General features: G+C 43.7%; 1 protein-coding gene across 16 annotated transcripts in view; it reads left to right on the plus strand.

Moving 5' to 3' along the window:
- Window positions 1–22,426, plus strand: part of LOC120959578 (phosphatidylinositol 4-phosphate 5-kinase type-1 gamma) — a 47,084-nt gene that overhangs the window by 20,328 nt on the left and 4,330 nt on the right. For 9 of the 16 annotated variants that reach the window (XM_049610452.1, XM_049610453.1, XM_049610451.1 and 6 more), the window contains 15 exons: window positions 4,384–4,743; window positions 4,817–4,959; window positions 5,042–5,216; window positions 5,330–5,664; window positions 7,681–7,710; window positions 8,246–8,338; window positions 8,442–8,574; window positions 8,675–8,762; window positions 10,141–10,203; window positions 12,304–12,384; window positions 13,922–14,020; window positions 14,475–14,825; window positions 18,167–18,425; window positions 19,628–19,788; window positions 19,874–22,221. In XM_049610452.1, coding sequence (XP_049466409.1) covers window positions 4,384–4,743; window positions 4,817–4,959; window positions 5,042–5,216; window positions 5,330–5,664; window positions 7,681–7,710; window positions 8,246–8,338; window positions 8,442–8,574; window positions 8,675–8,762; window positions 10,141–10,203; window positions 12,304–12,384; window positions 13,922–14,020; window positions 14,475–14,825; window positions 18,167–18,425; window positions 19,628–19,788; window positions 19,874–20,679 — 3,177 coding nt within the window. In that variant the 3' untranslated portion in view covers window positions 20,680–22,221. Of the gene's footprint in view, window positions 1–4,383; window positions 4,744–4,816; window positions 4,960–5,041; window positions 5,217–5,329; window positions 5,665–7,680; window positions 7,711–8,245; window positions 8,339–8,441; window positions 8,575–8,674; window positions 8,763–10,140; window positions 10,204–12,303; window positions 12,385–13,921; window positions 14,021–14,474; window positions 14,826–18,166; window positions 18,426–19,627; window positions 19,789–19,873; window positions 22,222–22,426 lie in introns of those variants that run through there. The other 7 variants (XM_049610465.1, XM_049610464.1, XM_049610461.1 and 4 more) reach the window with 6 other exon arrangements.

The raw sequence follows: 22,426 nt of genomic DNA on the forward strand, positions 1-22,426 counted from the left end.
TCCAAAAGCAACGACTTGCTGCCACGAGTGTCAAGGTTAATGGTCAAATTGTAATGTGAATTGATCGTGGCCGGGCACGGTTCAACGACTTTTACTATCGCTAGCAGACGTGACCGTGGTCAAAACGCGGGCCTCCTTTCCAATAAATAACTCAAACATCGCCCGATGGAAAGGGTAAACATTGGGAAGGATTGTAAAACGCCCGTGTCCTCTACGATGCGTCGATGTGTATTGATCGCAAGCATCATCATCAGCAGCAACAGAAGCAGTGTAGTTAAATTATGTTGTATGATGTTTTTGATATATATTTCAAAAATTTTGAAATAATTTGTAGACTAATTTCACTAATTTTTTGAAAAGTGAAACAGAACGAAGCCTCTTCTATCTTTGAAGCAGCTTTTCTATTTCTGAACCGATTCCACCAACGCCAAAACATCGTCAAAGTTTGTTATCAGCCGTTCCGAACCGAAACGCCCTCCACCCACAATGGTTGCCTCCGCCTTGCCGTTGTGATTTTGGGAAACTTATCTACAAACTAATCTATTTCCGATGTTTGTGCCGTCGCGCGCTACCCACCCGGTGTGTAAGTGTGCCCAATCATCCAGCCTAATATTTGTCCAAACGCCGCATGTGCATTAACTTGCTTCTCGCCCTTTTTGCTAAGCGATGCGAACGCGCCCGGATACGATAGGCAATGGTATGAGGACAGGGTGCGTTGGTAGTTCGATTGGCATTGAAGGATGTTTACAGTGGATTGATTTTTGCTTGCTTTTTACACACCTGTCGCCGGAGGAGGATCTATTACCTTTTCGTAAATGGGTGCGTTGGTGGGCACATCTCTCGCTCTCTCTCTCTCTATCTTCGCTCGATCGCGTGGGTTTGTCAATGGGGCGCAATCGTCGGCGTCGTCGTGTGGATCAAAATAAATATTCTGATAGGAAATTGCCACGAATGAATGGGATCCCGGCTTTATAATGCAGGTGAAAATAGAAACATGCCACATGCTTCAGCATCAAAATTGGAATGGAATTAGCGAAGAAACACATTATTTTGAGACTTGGACTATCTTAGAATTTGCAACGAGCCTCGAAATTGAATAGCACACACCCACTCACATCCATTCCAATAGACTGTGCAAAACAACGGAACGCGAACCCAATAACGAACGCTTCCATTGAAAAGCACTAGAAATTAGCCAAATAAAAATTCCAATTTAATCTCCAAGGGCACACTAACTACACTGGCTGGTGGTGATGGTACGGCGACGACAATACCAGTGCTGGAAGCAATATTTCATCATCAACTGCACAAAATCCTCCCGCTCCGTCGTTTGTGCGGTGGCGTACATCCGCACACCCCATCGTGTTGTGCACCACCATTCGGAACACAGGCGCATATTGAGCGTTTTGCCTCATTGTAAACCACTTGTTGGTTTATGCTATTTTGAACAGCAGCAGCATTCCCGAAGGTAGCAGAAGCAATGCTAGATGATGGTGAATTTAATTTGCTCCAAAGCACCCCGGCACACACTTACTCGTCGTTGGCCGTAGTCGATGGTCATGCAATATTTATTTAGGGCTGTGAGGGTTTTGTTCTCCCACAAGCTGAGCTTTCCGGGCGGTTTTTGGGGGTGAAATCGGTTTGCATGCATAACATCCACCCATAGCAAAACCCCTATACACACAGACACTCCTAGGGATCGACACGTTATGGCGGGGTTGTACAGGGAAAAGCTCTTTCTGTCGTTGTGTGAGGTCCTGTTGATTCTGGTGGAACGAACGATGTGGAAGTGGAGTTGTTGAATCGATTATGGTACTGGCTAGTGTGTAGTTTCATTTGTGCGCCTCCGTCCTGCTGCTGCTGTCGATTGTCAGGTGGTGCCCCGATCGGGTGGTTCGTGCGGTCTTCATCGGCTTATTGTGGTGTTTGACCGTACCGATGGACACAGCAGCACCTGAAATCGACATAAAATTCGTTTACTTTGCCTGTGTGCCGGGACTAGGCTAGAAAGGCTCGATAAAGAGGATACGAGATGGGCTGTGTTAGCCCAACTATATTATGGTTCTGCCACAGCATTATGGACGTGTTTTATCGACTGAGATTTCTCCGGACCAGTGCGGGGGGTGGGAGTTGTCGGGCACAATGGTGATGCGTACTCGTTTTTTGTATCAATAAAGTAAACAGTAGAAGAGCACTGGCTGAGAATTGATTTCTATGAGCTTATACATTTGGATGGTTTGTTGGGACGGAGACGTAATGTTCAATTTTACTATTGACCTCCACAACCTGCTATTACCCTACTACCTGCTCTAGTGGGCATAATGTGTAGTACAAACTGAAGACAATTGTTTGGAATAATTGATGTTTTTGAACGCAATTTTAAAAATACCTTTTTTGTTTGTCCTTTTCGATTCCCTTGCCTTTCGTTCTGAAAATGAAACGGTAAATTATGCTTTTCTCACACCACGGTACTTCGGAAATGCAATACATTGTTGGGGCCGCCAAGTGGTGTGGGCACGTGCCGCGTGCACACACACACACCAACCGGTGGCGGTTGCTTCCGTTACATTATTCATCAGGCTGGTTTTAAAAGGTTTAAATTTTGCGCTACACTGCTGAAAAGAGCACTCACACCCTCCCACACACACACACACACACACCGAGCCACTTAGCATGCGGAGCAGCCAACCCTAGATAGGGCGTGTAGCTTCCAGTTTTCTTAAATAGCATCACAGGCGGCCGGTGGGGAGCTGCTATACTTGTAGCAGGTTAGAGTTGCAGCATAAATTGCCTATTCATAACGCACAATTGTTTGCCGGCTACCACAAGTCGTTTTCTCTAGGGCTTCACACATCCACTCCTGCTCCTCCTAAAGTCGAAGCAGTCTCGTGTGTCGCGCTTCGCTCGGTAGAGTCCAATTAACGTAATCTGCATTTCGATAAAGTGAATTGAAGGCAACTTATCAAGTCGAATACATCGTCGTCACCGTTGTCGTCATAGTAACCCGTTGGTGATTGGTCAGAGCGCGAGCATTGAGCGAGAGTGAGCAGGGATGATTGGACGAATCAAAATTATTAAATAAAAAAAATATGGAAACAGTCTTTAAATGTTCCGAGAAATCGTTTCGATACAGCAGAGCATATTGATTTGTCCCTGTAGTGAAATTACATCGATGAAGAGAGAAATATGAATGATCGGGTGCTTTAAAATCATCCCATTCCACGAAGTTGTCCCATGGAGCCGTGGTAAAGTCGCCAGTCTAGGGCACCACACGACTGGGTTCAAATCCAAATCTCGTGCGAAGGAAGGAGTGCGTATCGAGCAAAAAGGTGTATAACAAAACATATAAGTCGTAAAATATTATTATACAGCTATTAAAAGAACCTCACCAACGTTTATGATGTCAAAGGTAGAGTAACAAAGGAGAAGAATATAAATCTCGCAATTGCTGCTGTTGTGTGTGTTCATGTAACGCAAATTCTGTAGACACTTTTTTGACACTGAAGAGATACAGACCTCTTAATGGCAATTTAAAGCTCATTTCACAAACGTCGTTACAAAATATGATTGTAAATTGTCTCCCTTCCTTAACTCTCGCCAATTTAAATTCCATTTCATTTGTGTAAATCGTGCGAAATGTTTCTTAAAACGATTGCAATGCTGTCGACGCCATGTGACGGCGAATCGAAAGGACAACTGAAATAATTGTATTACTTCTACTACTACTAATGCTGCTGCTGCTAAAGAACTGTGCACACACCAGCGCGCTACCAGCAGCATCATTAAGCGTGCGAATGTCTCGTGTCCTCCCGCTGTCCTTGAAGAAGAAGGCAGAGGGAGGTGTTGGGCTGTGTCGAAGCGAGATTTGCTAAAGATAAAACGATAGTCCTGTGTTGCCTTTTTTGTACTTTGTTCCATCTTTTCCAGTTGTTTCATTTGCGTAACGCTTTGGGGAAAAATGAACGCTCTGCCAGAGAGGATTGCCAAAGCGGAAAAGTTAAATGGCTGAGATTGTTGTCTCGTTTGCGCCATTTGGCTGGGGTCCACTGATTGTGTCGACGATGTCTACTACCTTCCACTTGTGTTTGAACGATTTTAAGACGCTCGTTATGCACACACATTCACTAGAGTTTCACGATGTCGTCCTTGAAGGACATTTTCGGCACACGCCAGCTGTCGCCTCACTTTGGCCAGGATGGGGCGACACATGTGCTCTGTTCACAAGCGGTTACGCGAATGTTCGAAACCCTGACTGCTCAATTACACAATTTTATGTTATTTAAGAAAAGCGTCCTTAAAATCGCTCCACCTCCGTTTAGGAAAAGTGCCTTCCCTTGGAACAGTTTTACTAATGCCACGCTTTCTTTCGCTCTTTCCCCACAGATGTCGGGCGAACAGTCGCTGGCGCCGCGGCCGCACCGGCCAAAGTCGGACAAGGAGCGCAAAATCGGCCATCGGCGGGTCGGCGAGGGGGGCGAAATTACGTACAAGAAAATCCAAACCACCACGATCATGGGCTCGATCCAGCTCGGCATCCAGCATACGGTCGGCAGCCTGGCGTCGAAACCGCGGCGCGATCTGCTGATGATGGACTTCTGGGAGCTGGAGACGATATCCTTCCCGCCGGAGGGCTCCAGCATGACACCCGCGCACCACTACAGCGAGTTTAAGTTTAAGATCTACGCGCCGATCGCGTTCCGGTACTTTCGCGACCTGTTCGGCATACAGCCGGACGACTTCATGGTAAGTTGTGCTGTTCTTCGTTTCGCTTTCCGAATCGCGTACTAATGGCGTTAATGTTTTCCTCTCTTCACAGATGTCCATGTGTTCAGCCCCGCTGCGGGAACTCTCGAATCCGGGTGCATCCGGTTCCATCTTCTATCTGACGGACGACGATGAGTTTATCATTAAGACCGTGCAACACAAAGAGGGAGAGTTTTTGCAAAAACTGTTACCAGGGTAGGAGGACCGCTCTTCCACCAAAGCTTCTTAATGTGCTTTTAAAATACTCAACAAACACCTCGTTTCTTTCCCTCCCCAGGTACTATATGAATCTAAATCAAAATCCCCGCACGCTGTTGCCGAAGTTCTTCGGTCTGTACTGCTACCAGTGTAATAGTAAAAACGTTCGACTAGTTGCTATGAACAACTTATTGCCCTCCTACGTGAGGATGCACCTTAAGTACGATCTCAAAGGGTCGACCTACAAGCGAAAGGTATGGTATTACGGTCAGGGGATGGACAGAATGCCATCAATCAATTATGTACGCTCTAAATCTGCAACACTCACCCTCACACTCTCTCTCTCCCATTCATTTTCTACTCCTAGGCCAACAAAGCGGAACGATCGAAATCGTCCCCGACGTACAAGGACCTAGACTTCATGGAGCAACATCCGAACGGGCTGTTCCTCGAGGCGGAAACGTACAGCGCGCTGATTAAAACAATCCAGCGGGATTGTCGAGTGCTGGAGTCGTTCAAAATCATGGACTACTCGCTACTGGTCGGCATCCATAATCTCGACCTGGCGGTGAAGGAGAAACAGGAGGCGGCCGCCAAGGCACGATCGGAAGGTGAATCGGACTATGAGGACGCGCCGGAAGCGGACCAGTACATGGTGCAGGAGCGGGAGGAACAGCGAACGACAGCCCTAAACAGGAGCAGGTAGGCCCCTACATCCGGCACCGAACTGGGAGTGCGTGTGTGTGTGTGTGTGTGTGTATGCGTGTTTATATATGCATGTGTTCGTTTGAGAGACTGAAGGCAGCTGAAATCACGCCAATGTGTAACGATTGATTGCAAGAGTCACGCGTTTGCTCTTTGTGTTATGGTTTTGCTGTTGCTGTTGCCGCTGTTGTGCCCAGCTAATGTTGCTATTATTTTGTATCAATTTGTTTTTGCATTGCTGTTTAAATAGTTTTTTTTTGGTAATCCCATAAGCTGCATTCGCTTCATGAAAGTTTCCTGGTGATGATGTTTAATAGCTTTATCACTTTTAATAGCAGCTGCACAGATAGAATTGATACGCTTTTTTGTTCACGTCATTTCGATTCAAAATCTGTAATTAAATTTATTTATTTTGTTAAAATACTTGTTTGCAAGCAGCATCTACATAACACGTTGCTTTATGTGTTACAATTACAGTGGCAAAAAGAATCGCTCGCATGAATCGTTTCGATTGAAACGATTCTGTTTCGGAACTGAACTGATTCGCCAATAGTTCTGCGCTAAGTACTGTGAGACTTGTTTTAATCGATTTATTATGTTTTCATTTATTGCCACATTTTGATCTGTCATTAATTGCTGCATATTGTGTGTTAAAGCTTCGCATAACTCAAATTGTCCACAGTTAGAGAACATATTTTCACTTCTTACTCATGTACAGACACAGTACTGTGAACAGTTGTAAAATATGTATATTATAAGCATAGGCAATTTTAATTAATGGTACATGTTTAGAATAGTAAATCGTTTTGCACCTACACTTCCAAAAATGGAACACAAAACAGTAACACCGAACAACACTATCTTCGGGGTTTGTTTTTAAACCTAGGATAACATTTAACCTCAAAACCCCCATTCGATGCGTTACAATAGTCACTGGATCAAGCAATGATTCGTGGTTTTGAATGGTTCGATGTATGCCTCAGCCACTAACCATTACTTCCCTGAAAATAGATCCGTAACGTTGGTGGAGCAAAATTAGCAAAGGAGCATTAGGGGGGAGTTCCTAAAGAAATAGAAATTTACATGCATAAAATAAGAAACAGTTTTGCCCTTGTTAAAAGCGACAACGATGTAATTTGTGGTAATGGGAATCAATGGAGAGAGACGATGTTACAGTGGAAAGCCTTGACCTTAGTATTCAAGGGCTGTGTCGGAAACGGACTTAATCAAAATGCAAGTGTAATCGATCGGAAAATCCAGCTGAATATTTTGCAAAACACTCAGTTGCATACTACACTTACAAATAACCCATACCAAACCACAACCCACCAACCACCACCTGCACTTGATGTCTTGAGTTCCCAGGATGTATTTGCATACGCATCTAAACCCTTCCTCGCCACATTCCGTGCCATTTCCATTTTCCGTCGGCTGTTTGGCTTTTGTTTCGTTTTCCCGGGTGTGTCTGTCCCCCCCCCCCCCCCTCGTTCCGTATAATGACCACCGCCATCGCTGTAATGTATAATTCTATCATTTATTTACGAACGCAAGCACTCGTGTCCTTCCAATCCTGCATTTGTTCTTCTGTCTTTGGTTTCCTTTTACTTTTCTTTTTTAGTTCATGTCTATTCATTTTTATGGGATTGGTGATGTGATTTATTTTTGTATGACCTACACACGGCAGTAAATTACATTGTAAAGTGAAGATAAACTTTGTCTCGTTGTTTTTTTTTGCCGATTCAGTTTTAGTTTTACCCTCCTTTCCATAGCGCGATTGTTCCACTAGCTGTTTTCAATTCAAACTTTTTACTGTTAGATGTAGCACGAATCAAAGGAGGAGGGGTCGTGTGTGATCACGATGGTCGGTTAGAGTCTATATACCAGAGGCATAGCAATTAACGTACGAAACATACTGACCGGTTGCACCTTGTTCGTTCTCATTCTTCTCCCAATTTCCATCTTCCTCCCGACACGGTATAATGGATATTTATTTTATACCTACGGTACCCACAGGCACACAACCTACGGAAAGATGCTGATTAGGTATGATGACCCGTCTAGATGTGTTGTTGGAGTGTTAACAATTTGTAGCCTTATTACACCCATCCAAACTGATTGTAATCGTATCATTTGAATTGAGTAACATGCAAAATGATGGACATGGACTGATGTTGCTACCATACTGTTGTACCATTTTCGGATGGGGTTTGAATGTTTCTAATTTGTACTGTCCCACGAGTGCGTAATGATAAAATGCTTCGGTGAAATTATTGCCAATAGTTGCAAACTATGATGAGCTCTGCTTCCTGTACCAAACACACGGTGCATTATTTTACACGACAAACTGCATTGCGCCTGAGCGTGTGCTGTATTTTAAACCAAGTTTCAAAGCTGTATCAAACAGCCGGAAGTGTAGAGGCGAGTTGCTAGTTTATTCATTATTGTATTTCAGCGCGTATATTACGCAGAAGTGTGACTCGATAGGTTTGATACGTTATAAACATGTTCCTGTTTTACCAAATTCTAATACAATATTGCACACTCTCATCATCCCTTGTGTGTGTGTCCCCGCTCCTAGGTCTATCAACCGGCAAAGGCTTGTTGCGCATTCGACAGCAATGGAAAGTATTCAGGCTGAAAGTGAACCGATCGATGAAGAGGACGATGTCCCGTGAGTATTTAAAGCAACATCTTTTCAGTCAGTGGGAAAATCATTTCATTAACTCTTTAAACCGTTTTCCTTCTCTTCCCTCTTGCTTCACAAAACACAACAGTCCCGGTGGAATTCCTGCGCGCAGTGAAAAGGGCGAACGGCTACTGCTGTTCATCGGTATCATCGATATTTTGCAGTCGTATAGGTTAAGGAAAAAGCTAGAGCACACGTGGAAAAGTATTATCCACGATGGTGTAAGTATTGAGTCGATCGTACGAGTGGACCCTCAGTTGTCGATTTTCACTCAATGTGTTGTGGTTTTTTTTTTGTTTTGTTTTCCTTTGCATATTTTAGGATACCGTGTCGGTGCATCGGCCTTCCTTCTATGCACAGCGCTTTCAGGAGTTTATGGCCAAAACCGTGTTTAAGAAAATTCCCTCGCGTAAGTAACATCCACACAGCTTTACCGCAGCTCCAGTTATCGAAAACCAGGCAATACGAATGTTGTACACACGTTTCTCTTAGGGTGCTAAAACAATCAAGTTCATTGTAAGGCAATACTTAACAACAGCAACAAAATCAGGGATTATATTTGTGCTCTCTTTTTCAATTGTCCAACACTCCCTACCCAAAGTACACAAAAAATAAGGACAACAAATTCACAACCATTCCACATGCGCCTGATAATACGCTAATATGACTCGTTAACGTTGTAGCATATTTTTTTCCGACCAGGGACTAAAACCTATTTTACTCTACTAAACTCTATACCTTTCTTCTTTAAAAAAACACAAAGCAGCAACCAAAACTTCATTGCGCATTTGGCAATCTAATAGTTTTCTTTTTCTTGTGAGTGTCTTTCTAATGTTAAACATTTGAAACCCCATACTCTCCTATCCGTAGCGGCTGTGCAGTAAGGAATGTAAAATATTTACTTCTATTGGCGAACAAGTTCTGCTGATCGACCGTTGACAGACAGCGTGAAATCATTAGCCGAGAAATGAAAGCTTGTATAATGCTAACGCTCCTTCTTTACCTCCCTGGTTCAATGTTTAGCGTGTCCTTTGCGTGTCCACGTGCCATGTATCCGGATTTAATTCATGTAATATTTAGAAGATTATTCTGTCTGTCCTAAATTTGCACAGCATCAATCTTGGGAAGGTAGCAATATCGTGCCGTTTTTCCCCTCTTATAAATAGCTCTCTGTTTAGGGTTGTTGGTTGTGGTCTACTCATGCAGATGTGTTACTATATGTTGCCATCCTTTACTGTGTGCAAATGGTACAGCATCATTACTAACTAAACTAAAAAAACACACACAGTACAACACATCAGTAAGGAATCATTCACTCGTACACAAATGACAGGGAATACAAGATCCATTGCGTTGTATCGCCTATATTGCCTACGTTTCGCGTCACCGACAATGTATACCAAATCTCTGATCTATATTTCTTCTCTTGCTTCTCTTGTTCTCTTATCTCTTTTCCTCTCTTTTCTTACATATAATGGGTATTGCAAATATGAAATTTCTCTCTCAACGCGCTCTAAACTATCTCAACGCAATACCACAATCCGAAAATACTGACACAAAATCTCGTTCCAAAATCAACTGCCTACCGGCGCGGGGCGGGCGTGTTAACATCACACCAAACCCGCGATAATTGCTAAATTGCCCGATAACGATTTGTTTGTGTGTCAAACTATGAAATGTACCAACTACAACAACGACAACAACAAAAACTATTTAAACAATAATTTCTTGCCACCAAATCAACATTCAAATACAATTAACGCAAACTATATACATACACACACCAGTGGATCTGCCCGAGATCAAGGGCAATCATAGAAAATTTCGCACGTTGGTCACCAGCTACATAGGTAATCTAACATCATTCTCCTGTTGTTTGTTACGTGTTTGTTTGTGATTGTTTTTCTTTTTGTGCTCTGATATATTTCCACTCTTTCCATTCAACCCCGAGCTACATTGTTCCTGTGGCAATGCTCTCTTATGCTTTACGTAGTGAAGCTAATCTTGTTGTTTGCTAATCTTTTAGCTAACTGGCTATCTTTTTTGTTTTTTCTCTAGAATTACGCAAAATTACTACGCTCTTTGCTCTATTACTTGCTAAACGAGTTTTCAATTTTTTTTTTCTACTTATTTATCTTCTTCTGTCACCGCAAATGATACTTTCTAATAAATTCTCTCTTCTATTCAGTGAATGTGTATTCTGGTAGTATTTCTATCTAACAGGATTGTATGCGAATGGGAATGCAATAGTACACGTGTTGCGTTAAACTTATTCAATGTTACTGTAATAGTTTGTTTCTATGCCATTTTCTTCGTATGTAATATTCGGTGTGTGTTTATTTTGTGCGCGATTGCTCTCTTTTCGTTTTGTTTTTATTTTCCGGCTTCAGTTGTAAGTGTGTGTGTGTTTGTTTGTGTGCTTGTGTGTATTTAAAAGATAATTTGCACCCTTTCTATGTTTTGCAATGAGCAATTGTATGTTTTCACTCATTTCGGTAGCTTTTTGTTAATGTGTGGTACAGCTTTTCATTGGTTTTTGATTATGTTTCAGTTTGTTTCGCTACAGAAACATTTACACGTGGTTTTCAGTATGTTAACCAATTTGCGGGTACCAATTATATGTTCGCTTACTCGAATCAATTGGGATGCTCCTCACAAAATGGTCATATTTTTTATATTTTTCTTGTGTTCTTTCTGTTGTTTTTTTTTACTGCAGAATGAACTATGTTTCCTTTTATCGCACCGAGCTTCCTAACGCAAACTGTCAGTCCTTACTGCTGGTCCTTCGCTTAATGCGTTTTAACAAGAGCCTAAGTAAAATAAAGTTAAAAGCTTGTGCTTTGCTTTTCGCTAACCATCATTTCCACTCCTATTTTTAACAAACAAAATAGCTCATCTTCTATCTATTTCATTTTATCTCACATATTTGTTGTACATTTTATCTGCTTGAATAGACATGTTTAGCTGCAGCATTATCATCTATTAGATTTTGTTTCTAACATAGAATAATCCTCAACTAGGATCCTTTATCATGTGTTGCAATCACATTAACAAGTCCCAAAATGCTATCAATCAGGCATTGAGTGAAGATGATTGTAGAACATTTTCCTCTAATCCATGTAAAACTATCATCAAGATTTGCATCATTTTCAATCTAAAAGAACCTCTAGAGCTTTAGCTTTTCTGTTCTGGATTTTTCTTCATTTTGTACTGTATTTTTTTTTTTGTACCTCTCTGAGTGCGTTTCCGTCACACTACAAAAAAACAGTTTAAACGTTTTTTTTTTAAATTGTACTAAACATGTGTTGGATTGAACTTATTAATCGATAGCTCAGGAGTGAAATCCGTTTGTGTTGCTTTTGACAAAACTATAAATACGCTGCTAAACCCACGTTAGTTGCTCTAGCGTTAAGGCTCTCCCTTACCCGTGTAAACCATTTTGTTCCCACTTCACTCACGCCAGCGAGAAGAGGCGGAAAAGTGTGTTTTCTGAACAAATCTTAGCATTACGCCATATACTTACATATTCAACAATTTCTTGATCGTATTGTTTTTTTCTCTTTTTCTTTCTATTTTTTTCTTTTTGGTTTTCTTTACCTCTCCAATCTCGAATCGAATCCGTGTTTGTGTGTGTGCTCTTCTCAACCTCAACTACTACTACTACTACTACTACCGCCACCACCATCACCACCACCAACTGCCAACTACCTTCCTGCGATCCATACGCGATCGTGGCCACTACCAACCAACCAACCAACCAACCCTTCGACCACCATCACCACCACTACCTTTACGCCATCTTCTACTTCTCCAATCCAAATCAACGTTCGACTCTTGTATGTTGCGCTTCCCATTTTTTTTTTTCTATCGGTTTTCTATGTTTGGTCTGAAACCCAAAATGGCAAAAACAATGAATCCCTTGAAAAAAAAAACAAACTCCACATATAAAGCGCTAAAACATTCACCATCCAAGAGAAAAAGCTTATCGAAAGCAGCACAGAGAGCAAAAAATGAAGAAACAGATAGTCAACGTAAGTGTTTACCATCTTTGTTTGAATTTACTTTTAAGTTTTCTAATCTTAGAGCGGGTTGTGGCCTACACTGGGTAACACCGGGGTTACGATGGTTTGTGTTATGTTAAGCTGGTATCTCTTCTCTCCGCCACCGAGCTGCAAAATTGAGCTCAGTTTTTTATTTATCAAAATCTGGTTTTGTTTTTTTTTCTTTCTTCTGTTTGTTAAAATCTCATTTAATCTACCTTTTTCTACTGTAGTCGTTGATCGTTCCAACACCTTCGTGTTGTCGATCGCTAACTTTGCTATTCCATTATGTTGTACTCGAGTGCCACCCTGAGTGTGTGTATCCTTCCTGTAATGTGTCTTGTTGCAGAACAAGTAATGAAACTCATTCGTGTGTGTACTTCACGTGTGTGTTTGTGTTTCTGTGTGTCCCCTTCTGCAACATGAGCGGGGGCTATGTTGAACATCGTTCATTACCATTTATACTTTGTGTACGTGCGTGTGTGTCACTATTTGCCTCTTATCCATTCTGGAATGCCTTCTACTCATCATGGCTATTTTTACTGACAAAATTTGTGTTGTTCCCTACCAACTTCCCCATCATCTTAACGCCTTCGCATAATGTCATTGCTGGTTATTTAAATAACGCATTAATAAACGTTCGTTGGCATAAAATTTAAACTAAACGCCTTATCCTCCTTAGCGCCTGCGTCCTCTCTCTCTCTCTTTCTCTCTCTCCCTGTCTATCGCATAGTGAAAGCGATTAGCATCCGTTTAATGGTTAATTTTGTTTTATTGGTTTACGAACTTACACCGTGCATGAGCGCGAAATGTGCCGGAATTTTTCTTACTCTTTTTCCAATACGCTACTCGTGTTTCACCGTGTCTTTCATTTTTTTTATTTCTAATCTTCATTCGCGCCATTCACCACCAATTCAGTTTAATCGTGATATAAATGTTCAGTACTCTCTATCTTTTCATACTCTCTCTCTCTCTCTCTCTCTCTCCCTTTCTCTTGATATTCATTTGTATTTCCCCCCGTCCTGAATCTCTGTATTCCAAGCTTTTTCTCTAATACCAAGGGCACACTAATGTGTAGCTCCGGTAATACTTAAATGTTGTGCTGTCAGTCGTTTAACGTCTACTACTACTACTACTACTACTACTACTTCTACTCCTTACCTAATTTCTCAGTGTATCGATATGTGATGTCACGGTTTATACTACTTTTCTTCTACTGTCCCTTCTCGTCAGTTCTGTCCCTTTTCCTTATGTTGTATCCTTCTACTTTCTGATGTTTACTATCATTACCTTTCTTTACCCTTACACGCTCGGTTCTGTTCGGTTGGGACCACTCCAATGCGGAGTGGATCCTTCCAACAATAACCATTTTTCACCGGCTAAAGCAAATGTAGAAGGCAAAGCATTTTAGCCTTTTGTAGTGCAACACCTGTAGCAATTACGACGCCGTTGTTTATTGCAATGTTATTAATTTGCTTTCCTTTTTAATCTTCTCCCGGACCACCGACGTGTGTGTGTGTGTGTGCAGCTGTAGCTGGCAGTTCCCATCAGCATCACCACCAAAATCAGCAGTTCAACCCGACCCAGACGCATTTCAATCAGCAGACAACGGGGACTCCTAAATCAGGTAATTCAGGCTGTGCCGGCCAATCGGTGTAGTACCGCTATCGAAAGGAAAGGAAAGGAAAAATGAGCGCTTTTGCGTTTTTTTGTTCATTCAATATGACAATTCTTTATTTCCCTCTCTGTCTCTCTCTCTCTCTCTCGTTAGTGCTCTAGTAACACGCGTTAATGAATAATTGTGAAATTTACAAAACATTTGTGATAACCCATACTCTTAAGCTAACCACTGTGCTAACACGATATTTGTATTTTTCTTCTTCTTCTTCTTCTTCTTCTTCCTCTGTCTACACTTTCTCCATTCGCTGCGACGGCTTCTTTGGATTAATCAACTAACCAAAACTACCTAACCCCGATCACTGTACAAAACCAACCGCAACGTTGTTGTCTGTGTGTGTGCGTGCGTGTTTGTGTATGGGATTTTTCTGGGCGTATTTTCGCGTCACACTTCCACGCGTCAGATGTAGATACTTCCTCCAGCGTGCATACGGCGGCCACGATCACGACCACCTCCAGCAGCAGTGGTAGTGCCGCGGCCGGTGGCAATGGTGGTAAATCGGGTGGTCTTGGCACTAGGGCTGCCGGTGGCGGCGGTGTTGGTGGGGCCGGTAGTGCCTCCGCAACGCCGACCAACATGCCACCGCTGAAAAAGAAAACGACGGTCGTAAAGCAAAGCGTCCCACCGCCGGTTCCACCGCGCGGCTCGCCCAAGTTCAACAAGGCGAGCGGTGCAGGGTCGGGCCGACCCGGCGGTGGTGCTTCCGGTTCGCTACCCAGCCAGTCCAGTGGCCACCGGGGACGATCCAGCGCAGGTGTGTGCGTGTTTCTGTTCGATTAGTGTGTTGTTGTTGTGCCCTTTTTTGTTTGTTTGTTTGTTTTTTCTCCTCCAAATCCGTTTTTGTTGTCATTTTGTTATCGTAGATATTTGTGGTTTGAAAAAAAAATTGCTCCCTTCTTTCTCCTCTAGTCGTATTGTAGTATTCGGTAAATATTTTTCTATCGTTTTTTTTTGTCACATCGTCTGTATTTTATTAATTTCGTAAAATTGTGATTAAAGTTGTCAACGATCGTTTCCGGTTTGAACATCGGTTTTAATTTTTGCATGCAAATTCAATTATCTATTGCAGTAGATCGTAACACAAAAGGTGGGTTCGTTCATCCGTTATCTCAAAACGTGGCTGTCACCCTTTCCTATAACATTTTGCACACTATTCTATGCAAAAAAAAACGAGAAAGTATGCCACCTTCTTGAGATGAGTAGTGAAGATGGACCCCCTGTAAAGTCTTATTTTCCTTCTGTTTGTCCAGTTCTTACTCTAGCGCCACTTATCCTCAAGCATAATGCGAAATCAATTTCTTAGATGTTTTACTTTGATTGTTATCATTCATTTTGACTCATTTGTTTCAAGCCTGATAAAAAAATAGTTCTTCACAAAGAAAGGGTAGTGCATTTCTGAGTTTTCTTGGTCTTCTCGTTTGCTTGGTTTTGAAGTAGGAAAGTAACGAGCTATATAGCAGTAAAGCTTCAGTAATAATAAAGAAGAAAGTGTTAATACTACTCACCTAGAGGGAACGGCAAACGAGAAGCAACGCAAATAATGGCTTTGATAAAATTATCCCCTCTTTCCCATGTGGGAAATAGAACCCTTTTTTGAATTTGAGTTACCAAAACTGATTCGGCACCTTCTCGTTGGTCTTCTCCATCTAATTCCGTGAGCGCTTTTTGTCTGTGCGCGCTCTCGGCGCCTTTGTTCTTCTGAGATCGTACCAATCGAACCATCAATAATCCCCGTGCGCAGGTAAGAGGCACCGCTCGTCTCCACGTGGCAATGGCGGCATCGGCGGGCAGGGTGGCCGAAGCACCAATGCCACCAGCGCTCCCCCACCACCACCAACCAAGGATAGTCGTTCTGGGGTCGGGCTCGATCCACTGCAAGAGAATGAAGCGGCCGAGCTGCAGCTGCTACCCTCCCCCAACAAAGTGCTCAGCTGGCTGAGCAGCAACGACTTCCGGGTGTCGGAAAATGGTGACATACTGTCGGAGGACGACGACAGTCGTCCTGCTGCTACTGCTGCCGCTGTATCGATACCCAAAGTGATTGCCGTCAAACGAAAGCCATTGACCGGACCGGGGTCAACATCGAACGTGAAGGAAGCGACGAAAGCGTTCGAGCGGCTGTCGAGCCGCAACGGCAGCGGGTCCTCGGTGCAGCAAATGATTCGGAATTTTGAACGAACGGCCGGTACGGCGACGGTGGCTCGGTCGGAATCGATGTACTCCAGGGTGCCTAGTCACGGTACATCGAAGGAACTGCAGGTTCCACCCACGGCGGTACAGCGGTCCACCCGAACGCTCCCGTTGACGATACCGGTCATCAAAGAGACGCTCGTTGAGGATGAAAATAACAATAATCGTCTCTGTGTGACGTTTGGTGGTGACGATCGCGAGATGTTCATCCCCATGGCGCAACGGTTGGAGCAGGACGTTGATCTTACCGCGCACGAGAACGATCAGCTTGTTTTGGCGAACTTGAAAAACGTAGTCAAAGCACGGCGAGAAATGTTCAACACCTCACCGAATTCAACAATGGAGCGTAAACCACGAGCGTCCATGATCGTACGGCCCACTCCTCTTCCTAATGGTGCGATTGCACAGGGAGTCGAAAGAGCGCCCACTGAACGACATACAATGACACAAACGACGACAACAAAAGGAAAACTGACGCGCTCGGTCACGCAAGGCAAGCGTCAGCCGCCCGCGCCGTCACGCATAGATCCGGACGAGATCCAGCGCAAAATTCAGGAAATCGAAGCCGAGATACGGCAGAACGAAGAGCGGCTCAACCGAATACCCTCCAGACGATCGATGCGCCGTGAAGTCGCCGTATCGGTCAAGACGGAACGTGCACAATTCCAGCCGGGACCGGTGGCCCATCTTGCCCCTTGCCGCAATGAAAGCTTCCTTTCCCGTCTGAAACCGAAAATGCATCGCAGCTCGATGGCAAACGGCATGGTTACGGGTGGGGTGGACTTTGGTCCAGCGGCGCTAGTACCGGATGACGTTCGGTACATGGGGCAGGAGGAGAAAGCTTCCATCATACGGCAGATCGGGCTACCGCTGGACGAAAATCACAACCTCGAAAGCTACCTGGAACAGTTCAGCCTGGAGGGAGAGTTCGTCTAAAGCGCTGGAGCGTAGGGATCCTATCGGCCCCTCCACCCCCCCGCTCTGGAATCCATTTCTTCTGTTCTCTGTAGCGTTTGTTGCTCATCTGTTTCAACTGTCATTTCAGACAATGATCCTCCAATTTCCCCCCAAAACATTTGTGTGTGCGCTCTCTTCCTCTCTATCTCTCTATCTATCTATCTATTGCTCTGTTGTCTTGGACCAAGCATGGTCAAGCTTTCCATTTAATCTTCTTTGCTTCTGAGCTTGGTTGTGATTTTGGTTTTTCGTTCGCTGGTATCAAATCAATCAGGTTGTCGTTTATGACGCGTATGACACGTGGTCGTATCGTTCGTTGCCGTGATGTGTGTAGCTCGTATGCCTTCGATTAGCAGTAGATCCTTAAGTTTCCGTTCCGTAACCTCCATTTTATTTCCACTTTTTTGCTCTCTCTCTCGCTCTCTCTATGTGGTCCTTTTTAGTTGGTAACTGGTGGTTTAGTGAGCCCTCCTTTATCTCAGTGTATTATCGTTAACTTGTTTTATATGAGTTGCCTTCTATTAGGTCCTTTTTTGTTTCAGTTAAGTAAGTCCGACTGTTTTGTTTTGCTCTATATATTTTACACCTAATGCCATGAGACACTTTCAGCTGTACATAAGTTTAATGAAGGCGCTAGCAATCTTCTTTTCAATTGGTTTGGTTTTGTCTCTGAGTGTGTTATGTACATAATAAAAAAACGATGTATCAGTTTACTATCCGCTTTGAGATATAAAGTCACGCTACTATACATGGACCCCTTTCTGTTGGTTAATTTATTTATTTCCCCATTCGGTTCGGTTCGTTTGGATGTGTAAAAACGGTCCACCACACAAGTGTATATACGATCCAGTTAAGCTTTTTCGTTAAACTCTACTTTAACTCGAATACAAACAAAAAAGAAACAAACAAAAAACCAACTTAGACGCTTCGTATCTCGTATCTGGCTAGGCACATCTCCTTCCTGTTCTTCCACTCCTCCTCCCGCTTTTGACGACATCTCCGAGCACGGTAGCAGTAGCCATCGACACTCGTCGGATGACAAAACGGGCAGCAGCAGCGGAATCGGAAGTGCCGGCGCCAGCGGCTTCGGAGGCGGCGGCGGTGGCGGCGGCGACGGTATCGGAGGCGGCAGCGGCGGTGGTGGCGGCTCCGTCGATCGGCGGAGCGCATCCTGTCGCAGTGATAACTACAAAGAAGACTCAATAAGGTAAGGTTTCACCGCGCACAATCCGCGGTAATCCCCTCTCGATTGCGGGAAATGCCCCCGGTGTGCAGTGGCACGGGTGGGAGGGAAGGCGTTTAGCTTTGTGTTTTGGAACTCTACCCTTCTATGGCAATCGTTTCCATCACCCTCTTTCCCATCTCCATAGCATTTTTTTTTGTTCTTCCTCTGTGTGTTCTGTGTGGCGAACCCGTTGAGAGCGGGAGTTCCTCCCAAAGTGTCCCACTTTTTGTGTGTCCTCTCTCTCTTGTTTGTGTGTGCAATGCACTCTGTAACGATCGGGTGTCCAAGAATGCTGTGGATGTGCAATGTAACTTGAATGCATTGAAATGTGTTTTTTTTTCGTTCTCCCTATTTTGGTGGCATTTCAAATCGAAACGAAATTACTACGAAAGATCGCATGGCATGGCATGGAATTTCTTATCCTTTTTATTTATTTTTACAAAAATAGGGAAAGTATTTCTTCACATCTTCTGCTCTGTGCATGGGGTTATTGCATTGTTCTAGGCATGTTACCTTTTGTGTTGTTATTTATTATTGTTTAATTTCTTTTTTCATATTTGTATTTCTGTTTAATGTTACTAATTCTCGTACGAAACTAACCGTGTTCAACTTTCTCCTGTCATGCCGTTTTTTTATTGTTTGTCACTTCATTTGCTGTCTTTCTTCTTTTTTTCTTTTTCTTTAATGTTTTTGTATTGCAGCAAGCGCCATGTATGTGGTGAATTGTCCTTCCGTCATGCTTTTATCTTCTCCGAACTTTGTGTCGTCATGAATTTACCGCTCCATATCTGATTCATTTTGTTTTTAGCAAATGCTTGAAACGTACCGACCATTTACTTATTTATTTTTCTTCTTTTCTTTCTTTTCTCTTCTCTTATATGCCGCATTTGCCGCTCTCCTGTGCCTGTCTGTCTGTCTTTGTGGCCTATCTGTGTATGCCTGCCCACCCCCTTCATCCATCTTCACCGTTTCGGGAATGCTGCCGCTTATGCTCGTGTGTCGGTCGGTGCATCTCGGTAATGCTGACATATGATCATCGTTAATTTTGATGGCCCCCTTTGCACCTCACGATACATCCGATGCACACACATGTACGCTTGCCCTTTTGTATCCGGCCCCAAAATGATACCACAAACGCGCGCGCCCCGTACGAACTGACCCGTACGCGCCAACACACACAACAGTATATCAGAAATAAGATTAGAAAGTCATTTAGCAGTCGAATCATCATCCAATAGCAATTACGGCTCGCGGGGGGCCCTAGCGTCGGTCGAAGGATCGACCCCAACGTGGACTGAAGGAACGCCCAGCTTTACGGATTCGAGCTCGAGCGGTGATATTGGAAGTGAGTGGAGGCTGGGTGTGAAAGATAACCGAGGCGACAAAACAAAACTAACAACCGCGTTTGTTTCTTCTCCCCCATTTTGCAGCATTCTCAGGCCATTCCTCTCCCATGTCGGATCGGGATCGCCACAAGCCCACGGTCGAGAAGGCGCTGAACTCGCTCACATCGGAAATGGTAAGCTTTTCGAACAAGTTCCACCAGCTTCATCATCACCATCTTCACCAACACCAGTACCAGTACCACTCCTCCTCCACCTCATCGGTGTCGTCCGCTTCGGGGCATCATAACCTGCGGAAGCAGCAGCAGCAGCACCTCCACCAGCAACTGCAGCAGCAGCAGCATCAGCTTCACAAGCAAGTGATCTATGTGAAGAACAGCAGCTGTTCGAGCATAGACCAATCGGTGCACCTTCTTGGCGGTGGCGGCGGCGTCGGTGGTAGTGTTGTTGGTGGTGGTCTAATAAGCAGCGGTGTTGGTGGTACCGGTAGCGGAACCGTGCTAGGGATCGGCGGCAGTGGCCGCTCCAGTCCGCTCGTCATGATACGTCGTGTTACATCGACGAAAATAAGCGAAAGCACTACCTCGCTCAATTCTGCCGGGGGCGGAAGGGCGGAAGATGATACGGCCAGTTCGCGTGACCAGCTTTCGTCCGCCCACCTCGGTGCGGTCTCTTCCGCTTCTCTCCGATCGTCGACAGCTTCGGATCACCACAACCTGCACCACCGTACGACCGAGCTGCTGCAGCGCCATTGCGATGAAGGTGCGCCCGAGGCAGACACGAACGGTGCGAGCCTATCTTCCACCTCGGGCCATGGTAGCGGCGACAGTAGCAGCAACGGTTCGCTCACCGAAACCGATCGCAACGCTCTGCGCCAAGCCCGCGAGGAGTGAAGGGGGGGTAGCGGTTGCGAACTTCGGTCGCCGCCGTCCTCCCATTTCTGCCAATTGATGTTCGCGTTTCACTTTTTCTTTGGACAAATTGTTTGATAGTTTTTGTACGGATTTCATTCACGATCGATTGCAACGATTGGCGCCACACTTTGTATGTGTGTGTGTGTATCTACACCTCAAAGATGAGCTTCTTTTTTGTGTGATGCGAACAAGTGCAGTGAATGAAATAGATCAATAGAACAGAGAAAAGCTGCATCTGATATTCCGGGTACGGTGCGCTAAGGAGATTATCATCCTCTCGTCTCGTTCCGTCGCGTTTTCGGCCGATGTACAGTTTGCTGTGTAGATAGTTATTGACAATGTGATTTAGTTTATGTATTTATTATTTATATAATCATCGCCAAACCCGAACAGAACGCCACCAATAATGCAGTGTGCAGGATATAGGCAAGGCCGAGGCCGATACAGCAATAATGATTGCGGCGAAGAATAAGCAGCAGCATGTTAGGACTGTATTTTTGCGCGAAATTATACTTAACTTCCAGCTGTGTTTGGTAAATAGTGCGCAATTGAATTGTAGATACGGAAGAAGATGTAGGTTTTGTACATGAGAAGCAAATGCATGTTGAATCATGGTTCAAAGGAAAAGAAAAGATTTTGTTGCTATTCCTCAAAGCACAGACATTGATGCATCACAACAATCTTTAGGCCACGTGTTCCACTTCTTTCTTTTTTTTTGCATATCGAACACACTTTAGATGTCATTGCAACTAGCGAACAAAATGTTGTATTTTTCATTAACGATTTAAAATGAAACATGTAAATGTTTCTTGCGCACGTGGATGCCTTTTTTCCGATACCGAAATCATCGGAAGCACAGATTTCCTGTGCAGTAGGTACGCTCTACTCGGGGCAGTGTGCTCTAAACCGGGCCAAAGGATGATTACTTTTTGGCCAGAAGCAAGCAAACAAAATCCACTCACACCAAGATACGTATGGGTCAGCATAATCATAGATGGGAAAAGCTATATTATTTTCCACACAGCATTCTAAACTAGCTAGTATTGAGTTTAGTGTAAGAGTAAGTAGAGGCGCGCACTGTGTCGTCGTCGTGTGTGTGTGTCTGTGTGCTGTTTGTGTGTATGGCTATACGATCATCGTATAAACACCATTAATCTCGTGACGACATCGAACTGTGTTGTCATTTGCAATAAGTATTGGGGGAAAGGACCAAGACGGATATAGGTAGGAACAGATGGGGTTTAGCAAATATTACGCATTAGAATTTGCTTAGGAAGAAGGTTTGTTTATTTTTGTTTCGGACTTCCTTTCCTTCTATTTTGATGATAATTTATATTTATTACCCTTCTTTACCCTTTGAAGATACGTTTAAAAAGTTAGGGCAAACAAGCACACGTACACGTTCACAATTTGTATTTTTTTTTCTTCCTTTGTTAACTACACAGACATATTATGCATTATTATTATTATTATTATTACTATTATTATTTAAAATAAATAAGACAAATAATGGAAAGTAAAGACCGAAGACTTTTGTGTCGGGTTAAAAACAGAACAAATACCCCTGCAATGGGACAGAAAGAGTTTTGTAATGTCTCTCACGATGTAAGTTTTTGTTTCCTAATTATTTATGACTTTATACTAATAACTCATAACGTAACAACTGATTTGTAAACGCTGTCTTCCATCGCATGGCGTGGGGTTTCTGGATTGTTCTATATTTAGC

The sequence above is a fragment of the Anopheles coluzzii genome, chromosome 3 (genome assembly GCF_943734685.1).
Source record: "Anopheles coluzzii chromosome 3, AcolN3, whole genome shotgun sequence".
NCBI classification, from domain to species: domain Eukaryota; kingdom Metazoa; phylum Arthropoda; class Insecta; order Diptera; family Culicidae; genus Anopheles; species Anopheles coluzzii.